The following is a 9,798-nucleotide window of genomic DNA, read 5'->3' as shown; positions in this document are numbered from 1 at the left end:
TGCTTCCTCTCTGACATTTTTCAACACACCCGGCTTGAGCTAAGGCCTAGAAGACAGCAACCTTCAGGAAAGCCGAAAGTGGGAGCCAGTGCACAACACCCCAGGTAGCTGGCTCCTCTCCTGGGAGCCTACCGTTGTCAGGGTTGCCGAGGAAGAGGAGGCGCCCTCACAATCAGGTGGCAATGGGCATTGTCTCTCTGCAGAATGTTCCTTTATTCTCCTACTGTATGAGGTGCTGGGGCCAGCCCATCTCCCTGCCTCTTCTCCCCACTGAGCAGTCGGAAGAGCAGAGAACCCTCACAGACCTGTGCACCTGCAGACCAGGTAGCCACCGTCGGAGGGTGAGGAGCAAGGAGTCCTTTGTGTCCTCTTGTCCCTGCCCCACTTCCCGTCCCCCCCAGGCAGGCCCGCACCCTAAGACAGCTTCCCCAGGGCCAGTCACCTTGCCCTCTCCCTGCTCTTCCACCATCTGAGGTCCTCGCTCCTCCCATCCACCTACCACTCACCTCCGTCTCACACGTCTAACTGGGTCAGGCAGAAAGCAAGCTGACTCAACAAATTCTCACTGAAGTTTCAATGACTGAAAAGCCATGGGAATAGCCACTCTTTAAAGGGAAGCGCTGAGTAACCAGCAATGTTTTCCTAGTCCCTATCTCTCATGCCTCGCCCCTGATTTAAAACTTTCCTATGCCTCCCTGTAGAATTTTGAGTAAATGCCAGATACTTTAGCTAAGGCCAGAAGTCCATAATTAGCTACCCAGAGGCAAACTGAGCTAAATCCTGAAAGCACTTGCTGTTCACGAATTAAGAATAGACTCCTATGCATCCTCTTTTAGACCATCCCCAACCACATAGCCCCTGTACTGACCCATCAGAGCCCTTAGCACATCGTGTGTGCACGGGTGGGCGTGAGTCTGAATGCCCCCAACACCACATGGGAGCCCCCAGCTCTGGGTAGTCGTGTTGGACAGGAAAACAAATCTGCAGGGCCAGGGTTGTGCTACCCTATAGAAGGGTGTTGGGTCGGGGTGTCTCTGCTCCCCAGCCATGGCCCGCATCATCGACCTGGTGCCCTGGGATGACGGCTCCACGCACATGTATGCCTCCCCGGCCATTCTGCTGCCTGTGGAGCGGACACGCAACCAGTTGGCCGGCGTGAAGCAGCAGCTCTACCACCCGGCCCTGCCCAGCCTGCGCCGCATGGACATGGACTCGGTCAGGGCCTGCCTTTCCGACGAGCACTGCCAGTCCACCACCTACTGCCGCAAAGGTCCAGCCACCTGGCTGCCTCTGGGCCTTGGGGGAAGGGGTGGGTGGTTTCCGGGGAGAGCCCTGGTGGAGGGAACACCCGGAAGCACGGTGGGGGGGTGAGGGGTTAGGGAGGTGGGAGAGGGGACCTGCCCAGGCCTGAGCCTCTGCTTTCTTATTAGGAAAATGGGATAACAGGGCCTGCCTCATATTATGGTGAGATTGAAACAAGCTAAGAGAATAGGGGACAGGAGGGGAAAATAAAACGAGATAAAATCATAGAAGGAGACAAACCATAAGAGACTCTTAATCGTAGGAAACACACTGAGGGTTGGTGGAGGGGAGGGTGTGATGGAATGAGCACTGGGTGTTACATACAACCAACGAATCACTGACCTCTACCTCTGAAACTAATAATATACTATATGTTAATTAATTGAATTTAAATTTAAAAATAAACAAGCTAAGAGAAGCACTTAAAGTTGTGCCAAGCATATAGTACCTGCTCAACAATACTATAATGGTGGTTACTCTTGGAGTAGTGTGAAGTCAGTAGTCGGGGTGCTAGGGATGATCATAAAGTGATAGTGAGGTCTTCTGTCCAATGTGCTGTCTGTGTGGAAAGGGAAGAGAAAGACCCTCCTCACACTTGCCATGAATGAGCTGTGGACAGGAGAGAAGAGCCTTTGGGATGAAAAGGCTGCATGCACCCGAGGAAGAGCCCTTCGTCGATTGAGGAGCTTGGGTGCAGAGGTGGGGGTGCCTGTGAGTGAATGAATGAATGGATGGATGGGTGAATGAATACACTTTCATTTTCAGCACATTTATTAAGCACTTGCTTTGTGCCTGATGTTCCTGGGGAAGCAGGGAAACAAAGGTATCCTAGCTAGAGGGGTCAGTGTGGGTGGTGGGGGGGCCTGGAAGGCAAAACCTGCCCCAGGTGTTGGGGGACCTTGAGGGGTTTGGTAGGGCCAAAGGACAAGTTTGGAGCGGCAGCAAGAGCCAGGGCTGGGGATGAGGGAACTGTTGCTAAGCTCAGAGGCCTGGACCTTGGAGGCACAGGGGAAGTTCTGAAGACTTGAAGTAGGAATGAGGTCTGAGCAATCTGGGGGTGGAGAGGTAGAGGATGGCCCAAAGGGACCAAAGATGAATGGGGGCTGGGTAGTATGACAGGGAGCGACCACAGTCTTCAGGAAGGAGTGACAGTGTGTTGGCCACTGGAGAGGGCTCGGGAAGGTATTTAGGAGATAAAGATAGGATTTGGTAGCAGCGTGGATGAGGGGCAAGAGTAGGACGTCTGGAACCATACCCAGGTTCCAGCTCAGGTGACAAATGCGGCAAAAGTATCATAGACTGCTGGAGTTCTCTAGAGGTCCCATGCAGAGCCCTGGGGGGCCAGCATGGGAAGTGCTGGAGGTGGGTGGGGAAGCAGTGAGGAGGGAGGGATGAAAGGTGAAGTGGAGCCCCCACACCTGGCCCTCTAAGGGGGAACAGCCACGGGGCTCCCGCTAACTGCTGTGTGGGAAGGCTCAGCACGTTTCTTCCAATTTCCTGGCTTCTCTTGGAAGTCAGGAATCTAGATTTCTAGGGAAAGCTCTTGATTTAAATATGTATTTTATTGCAAGCATATGCTTTTTAAGAAAGTGATAGAGGAAAAATAAATAAATAAATAAATAGTAATAGGGTGGCTCAGTCAGTTAAGTGTCTGCCTTCGGCTCAAGTCATGATCTCAGGGTCCTGGGATCGAGTCCTGAGTCAGGCTCCCTGCTCAACAGGGAGTCTGCTTCTCCCTTTCCCTCTGCCCCCCACCCCCTGCACTCGTGCTCTTCCTCTCTCAAATAAACAAAATCCTTTTAAAAAGTAATAGAGTCACAGGTTCAAAATTCAAAATGTTGTAACAATGTACATCTCCCTCCACGGCAACCCACCTGTGCTTACAGGTAACCACCGTTTCTAACATACCCTTCTACTATTTATTTACTAATGTGAATACAAACATATATTCTTTTGCTCCCCAACTTTTTGTTATAAATATGTTCCAACATAGAGAAAAGTTGAAAGGATAATATTACGGACACCCAGTGCCTTCCACCTTCTCCAGTTAATCTATTACTTTATTTGGTTCATCTCTCTCTCACACACACACACACACACACACTCACACACACTTCAGCAAGCAGTTCCCAGTGACAACAACCTCCTATATGACATAATACCATTTTCACATCTAAGAAAGTTAACAATAATAGCACCTACTCTTTGCTCCATATTAAAATGTCCCAAATGACTACTAAAGATGTCTTATAGCTTTAAAATCTTTCTGGAACCAGGCTGCAATCTAGGATTGTGCACTGCAACTGGTGGTTATGTATCTTTTGTGGTCTGAAATAGTCCACCCACTTTCCATTTTTCCCTAATATCGACTTCTTTAGAGTTCAAAACAGTTATGTTGTATACAGTCCTACATTGTGAATTTGAGTGATTGTTTCCTTACAATGCTGTTTACCATAATTGTTTTCTGTAAACTAGAAACTAGGTGTACAGGCTTGGTTAGCCAGGCAAAACATTGCTGGCCAGAATCTTGCACAGGTGACGGATGCCATGTTTGCCCTAATGCTTCAGCAGGAGACAGGTAATGCTATTAGCCCACTATTCATGATGCAAAGTTTGATGACTTGGTTAAGGTGGTGACCTGAATGTATATTCTTCTCTGCCTCCATCATCTCAGTTTTAGGCTTTCAAGCAAAAGATAGCATACAGCATATATTCTCATGCATATTGGAGGGTCTCGTATAGAGAACTTCCTCTATTTTAAGTAGCTGCCTAGTAAGGAGGTATCATAGGGTATTTAATGAGTCCTTTAATGACAGACACTTGAGCTGTTTCATCATTCTCTGCTACAAACAATGCTGAAATGGGCAGATCTTTTACCCACATCATTTGCCAGTCATACACCTGTAATGTGGGATAAATTCCCAGAAGTAGGATTATTAAGTCCAAAGGTATATGAATCTAAACTCACATACTCCTGATAGATAATGCCAGTTGCTTTCCATAGGCTGGAATCAATTTATACTTCCTCTGGCAATGTTAGGGCAGTGTCACTGTTTCCGATAACTGCACTAACTTTTGGATTGTTTCCAATCTGATAGGCAAATACTGGCATCTTAATGTAGTTTGAATATGCATTCATCTTATTGTGAATGAGGCTGAGTGTCTTTTCACATGTTTTAGGGACCATCTGCACTCCTTGTGTTTGTGTGTGAACCACCTATGCATATGGCTTGCTCATTTTTCTTTTCTTGTCTCAATTTCTAGCAATTCTTAGGGCAATTGCTCCATCTGTAAACTAAATGGGAATATTTTTTTCCCCATTTGTCCCTTGATTCTTGTCAGTTTTGCTGAGCAGAAGTTTATGTTTATGTAGTCAAAGTCATCAATCTTTCCTTTTTGGCTATTGGATTGTGGGTGAGTTGGTATGGCCTTCCCCACCCCAAGGTTATAAGGGAATTTACATGTTTTCCTCTAGTACTTTCATGGTTTCATTCTTTTACATTGAAATCTTTGAACTACTTGGAGTTTATCTGTTGTAAAAGTAAAAATCTAGGGACACCTGGGTGGCTCAGCAGTTGAGTGTCTGCTTTCGGCTCAGGGCGTGATCCCAGAGTTCTCCTGCTTCTCCCTCTGTCTATGTCTCTGCCTCTCTCTCTGTGTCTCTCATGAATAAATAAAATCTTTTTTAAAAAAAGTAAAATCTAATCTTGTTTTTTTTTTTTTTAAGTTGTCAAAAACTCCCAAAAACTTTTGAAGCAGTGTGGGCCAAAGATCTCCTGAATGGGTGTACAACAGGCTGGTGGAGGAGACATCTCTTCTTTCTCTTTTTCAGATGATTTTGACAATGCCCATTTCACACTTTTGGGTGTCCCCAACAAACCCCTGCATTGCTTGGTAAGTGTCCTTTGCTCCTGGACCTCCCTGGATTTGCTCAGGAAAGAGGATGTGAAGGTCCTGCCTGCGCCCAGCCCCAGAGTACCTCGGGTTCTTCAGCCGCCTGCTTGGGCCCCTTCCCCCTTTCCCATGTCCTTTAGGGGGCTTCTCCGGCTCTGGGCCAGGCACCTAGGTCAGACAGGCCAAGATGTCAGTTGCGGTCTATAGGATGGACTGGATCGCCCCCCCCACCCCATCGCCCCAATCCCGCCCCCCCTCCGGCCAAGCTTCTGCACCTACCCACGCGTTCCTGACTCCCATGGCCCCGGCAGGACATCACGGCGACCGGCCAGAAACTCCGCAACAGGTACCGCGAGGGAAAGCTGGTACCCATTGCTCCAGGCATCAACCGGCCGGACTGGCCCCGCTTCACACGCGCCATTGAGGACTGGTCCCGCTTCGTGTCCGCCGCCGGCGAGTTCAAGCTGCCCTGCCCGAGCAGGAAGGGTCAGTCTCCTGGGCCCGGAGGACGCCCTCGGGGAGGGGCTGGGGCCGACCCGGAGCTCCAACTGCGGCGGGGGGCATCGGGTGGGCTGCGACAAGGACCGCGGGGAGGCGGAGGAGCAGCTGGGGCGCGTGGAGCGGGCAGGACCGCGATGGGAAGAGGGACAAAGAGATGGGGCTCGTCCTGGGGAGGGGGCAGGGGCCAGGTCCCGCCGGAGGGAGCCCCTGGGGAGGAGGCCGAGCGCGGGGCGCGTTCCGTACGGGGGGAGCAGGGTCGCGGGGCGCGGCGGTCCCGGCGGGGCAGTGGAGGCGGGACTGGCTCGCCCACAGGTGTGGGCGTGGTTGGGCCGGGGGCGGGCCTAGTAGGGCGGGGGCGGGGCGGGGCGGGGCGGGGGCGGGACTGGCTGGGCGCTGGAGGCTGGCGGGCCCCCCGCAGGCGAGAGTTTCAGCGGCTACGCGGTGCGGTACTTGAAGCCGGAGGTGACCCAGAACTGGCGGGTAAGGAAGATCTGCGCGCTGACCTGGCCCTGGGGACCAGGAGGTGGGGGAGGAGAGGCCAGCACGCGGAGCGGGGTAGGGGAGAGGTCACCCAGAGCAGAGTTTTCCAGGCCCCAGGGCCAAGATCTCTGGCAGAGAGGGCTGTGGGGGCCGGGGAGGGGGCCAGTGTCCCCCTCGGCTCACTGCCCCCCCCCCATTTCTCTGGCCCGCGCCAGTACTGTCTCAACCAGAACCCCAGCCTGGACCGCTACGGACAGAAGCCCCTGCCTTTTGACTCCCTGTAAGTGACACCACAAGCCCTGGAACCCCATACCTGGAGGAGGGAGGATGAGGGCTTGGCCACTTTCCTCAGAGCACATTTAGGGACCCTTGAATATGTGAGACCCGGGAAAACTGCTTGGTTCCAATACACCACAAGAAAACAGCAGTTTCAAAATGGATAGATGTTTAATTCTCATCAAACGGTGCACCCTGTCGTCCAGTCCCTGGCAACCCCACCCTTTCGGAGTAGAGGCCTTAGGTGGGACAAGAGTGGAATGTAATCCTCCCGGTGGGATGGCGCCTCCCGAGATGGGAATGAGGTTCCTGGAGAGGGTCGCCCCCACCTCGGGCTCACCTTCCTCTTCTTCCACAGGAACGCTTTCCGACGCTTTGGCTCAATCTACAGGTAGGGGAATGACCCCGCCCGGCTCCACACCCAGCCACTCCCCGAGGGGCGGTGCCCAGATAGCCTCGGGGCTCAGGCCATTCTCAGACCCCTCTCCACTCCACTTCACCCAAGGATTGGTACCTCCTGGGTGATATGGGGGTGCCAAGCTGCTTCCCTCCAGAGAGATCTGCACCTGCCCAAGGTGTGGCCTACTGAGAGATGGGAGCAGAATGCATGTCCCACCCAATTTGGCTCAGGCTGGGCCAAAAGGAGAGGGCTTACCAGGTGGAGATCAGGGGCCAGAGAAGTAAACAGACATATAAGAAACATGATAGAGAGAACTTAGAGTCCACCTTCCAGAATGGGGGTAGGTGGGAGAGGCTGAGGCTCCTGTTCCCAGCAGGACAGTGCAAGATGTTCCCAGCAGGACAGTGCAAGATGGTCATTTGGCCATCTCCCACCTACCTAGCCCTCTTTCCTGCACCACAGCAGTACCACCTTCCTTGGTGTCACCCAAAGTACCAGTACACCCAAGTACACCAGGCCTTTGCCGGTGCTGTTTCAGGGCCTAGATGATCCTTCCTTCTCTGCCTGGAAATTTCCTCCTCACTCTTGAAAGCTCAGCCTAGATGTGCCATCCTCCTTCAAGCCTTCCCTGCCCCTCTGCCCCTCCCCTGCAGCTCAAACCCTCAAGGTTGGCCACCACAGGTGCATCCCTATCTGATAAGCATGCAGAGTATTGCGTTATAGTTACCGATGGAAAGCTTACCTTCTCTCACCCACCCTGTGCACACACAGGGGAACACTTTCTGATATTTTACTATGATATAATGCCTGCCAGAGTAAGTGCACTAAAAGTTTGAAAAATGAGTAAAGCAGGGCAGGACTGGGGATCAATGAGAAACAAAGATGAGGCAAACTGGAAGGGGAGGGGACTTGAGAGTCAAGCAGAGTCTCAGAAATTATATAAATAAAATGAAATAGGGAGCTGTTGAAGGCTCTTGAGCCAGGAGAGGCAGGATAGAAGCTGTGTTTTCGGAGCCTTGAGGACAGGAAGATGGGGTGGGGGGCAGGCCTGCAGAAGGACAGCCTGATTTTCCCCAGGACACCCTGGAGGCCCCTGCATCAGCCCTCCTTCTTTCCACAGCCGTGTCAACTACCAGATCCCTTGGCATTAATCTGTGAAAAGGAAGCCAAGCTTCAGGCTGCTGGACTATGTCATCTCAGTTTCTCCAGCAGGACAGAGGGTATATGGTGGCATCACTCATCTCCCTAAGAGTTCAGCCTGACTGGAAATAAACCTAGTAATAATAAGCCAGGCCCATGTCTATGTGTGTGTGTGCGTGCACACATGTGTTGCAGGGACTGGGAAAGGATGATAGTATCTTACCTGTACCTGCCCCCTGCCAACTCCTGGAGGACAGTACAGAGGCTAGAAAAAGATGTCTCATGACCCCAAGTAGAGATCCAGGGTCTGCGCCCCAAGACTCAACTGGGAGTGAGGTGTAGAGGCAGCCTGGGAATTGCATTTCCCCTGTGCCCTTGTTCGCTGCTTGCAGCCCCACAACCAAGCCCCCTCCACCTCAGGCTCTGAACTTGGTCCCTAAAGAGAAAAGAAGAAGTTTGAAAGGGATTTTAGATACCTCTCTCAGAAGCTTTCAGCAGACCAGTATAATCTGGGGGGCTTCCCTCGGCCTGGCAGGCTCTGGGGAGCTAGATGCATCTCTGGGCATGGAGCAAGAGTTGTCTATTCTATCCACATAGCTTCAGGACTAGCCCTTACATCTGTCCACTGCACTACAGAAAGGAATGTATGATGCATGATGTCCTGGAGACAGCCATCGGCACTCCTGGGCCAGGTCCAGAATGATGCCACTCAAAGGGCTAAGGAAGAGTTTCTCTGGCATGGTTGGGGGATTAGAGAGCCAGGATCAATGGATAGCTCCCAGACTTTCCAGACATCCCACCTGCATCCTGCTTGTGGGCAGTCTGCAAAGACATATAGCCACCAAGCTCTATGACTATTTGGACAAGACCCCTGCTGCTAGGATCTGGGGCCTCAGGGATCCACGAACCTTTGGAAATTATGAGCAACACTGTGTGTCCTGGGGCACCTCGGTGGCTCAGTGATTGAGCCTTTGGCTCAGGCCATGAGCCTGGGGTCCTGGGATCAAGTTCTGCATCGGGTTCCCTGCAGGAAGCCTGTTTCTCCCTCTGCCTATGTCTCTCCTCTCTGTGTGTCTCATAAATAAATAAAATCTTTATTAAAAAAATGAAACTTGTCCCCCACACACATACACACACATACACACATACAATTTCCCCATGGAGAGGCTCCTTTTCATCTGATTCTCAGGATAGTCTGTGCCCACAAAGGTTAGGAAACCCTGACTTATACCCTCCCCAGCCCCTTCCACTAATATTTACTGAGCAACTACTGTATGCAAGCCAGGTCTCCGGTGGAAGGGATTTGAAGAACAATACTATCCTTTTATTTATGGACTCTATGTTACACTATTCAGAATACATTGTCATGTGACTCATTATCACTTTTTGGCTGTAAGCCCCATAAAAACTCTGAAAAGTGACCAGAATGAATGCTATCCTATATCACAGATAAGAAAATTGAGGCCCAGATTGGGAAGTAGTTCACTTCAGCCAAACCCACAACTCAGGACTCAAAGCAAGTCCTGGCACTTGACACAATGGTCACTTATAGTTTATACTCAACATTGTAGAATAAATTATTTCCCAGAATGGGAGGTCTTTTGTTTCTCAGGTAAAAAAACAAGGAGGTGAATTATATTATTGTCATCTGAAAATGCAGAGAGAGCCTGCCTTACAGACTCTAGGCTGATTTTAATTTCTTTTAGGGGTGGAGGTGATGGTTACTATCCTTATACTGAGGCGAGGGACCAGGGTGTCTGTCTCTGTCCTCAAGTGTGGGATTCTGCTGACAATAGAGCAGAAGC

General features: G+C 51.2%; 1 protein-coding gene across 4 annotated transcripts; it reads left to right on the top strand.

The window, feature by feature from the left end:
* Window positions 1-211: 211 nt before the first annotated feature.
* On the top strand, window positions 212-8,140 carry SPMIP8 (sperm microtubule inner protein 8). Of its 4 annotated transcripts, none has more exons than XM_072826927.1 (8): window positions 212-324; window positions 1,046-1,270; window positions 5,135-5,196; window positions 5,508-5,682; window positions 6,116-6,177; window positions 6,393-6,457; window positions 6,812-6,844; window positions 7,974-8,140. In XM_072826927.1, the coding sequence occupies exons 1-8, from the start codon at window positions 228-230 to the stop codon at window positions 8,002-8,004; spliced, it is 750 nt and encodes a 249-aa protein (XP_072683028.1). In that variant the 5' UTR covers window positions 212-227; the 3' UTR covers window positions 8,005-8,140. The 4 variants fall into 4 exon arrangements, with proteins under 4 accessions (XP_072683028.1, XP_072683027.1, XP_072683029.1 ...); XM_072826926.1 differs by having other exon boundaries at window positions 1,046-1,309; XM_072826928.1 differs by having other exon boundaries at window positions 212-341; window positions 1,046-1,309.
* The last annotated feature ends 1,658 nt before the right edge of the window (window positions 8,141-9,798 follow it).

This window comes from Canis lupus, chromosome 5 (genome assembly GCF_048164855.1).
Source record: "Canis lupus baileyi chromosome 5, mCanLup2.hap1, whole genome shotgun sequence".
Taxonomy (NCBI): Eukaryota; Metazoa; Chordata; class Mammalia; order Carnivora; family Canidae; genus Canis; species Canis lupus.
This window is presented reverse-complemented; position numbering and strand designations above follow the sequence as displayed.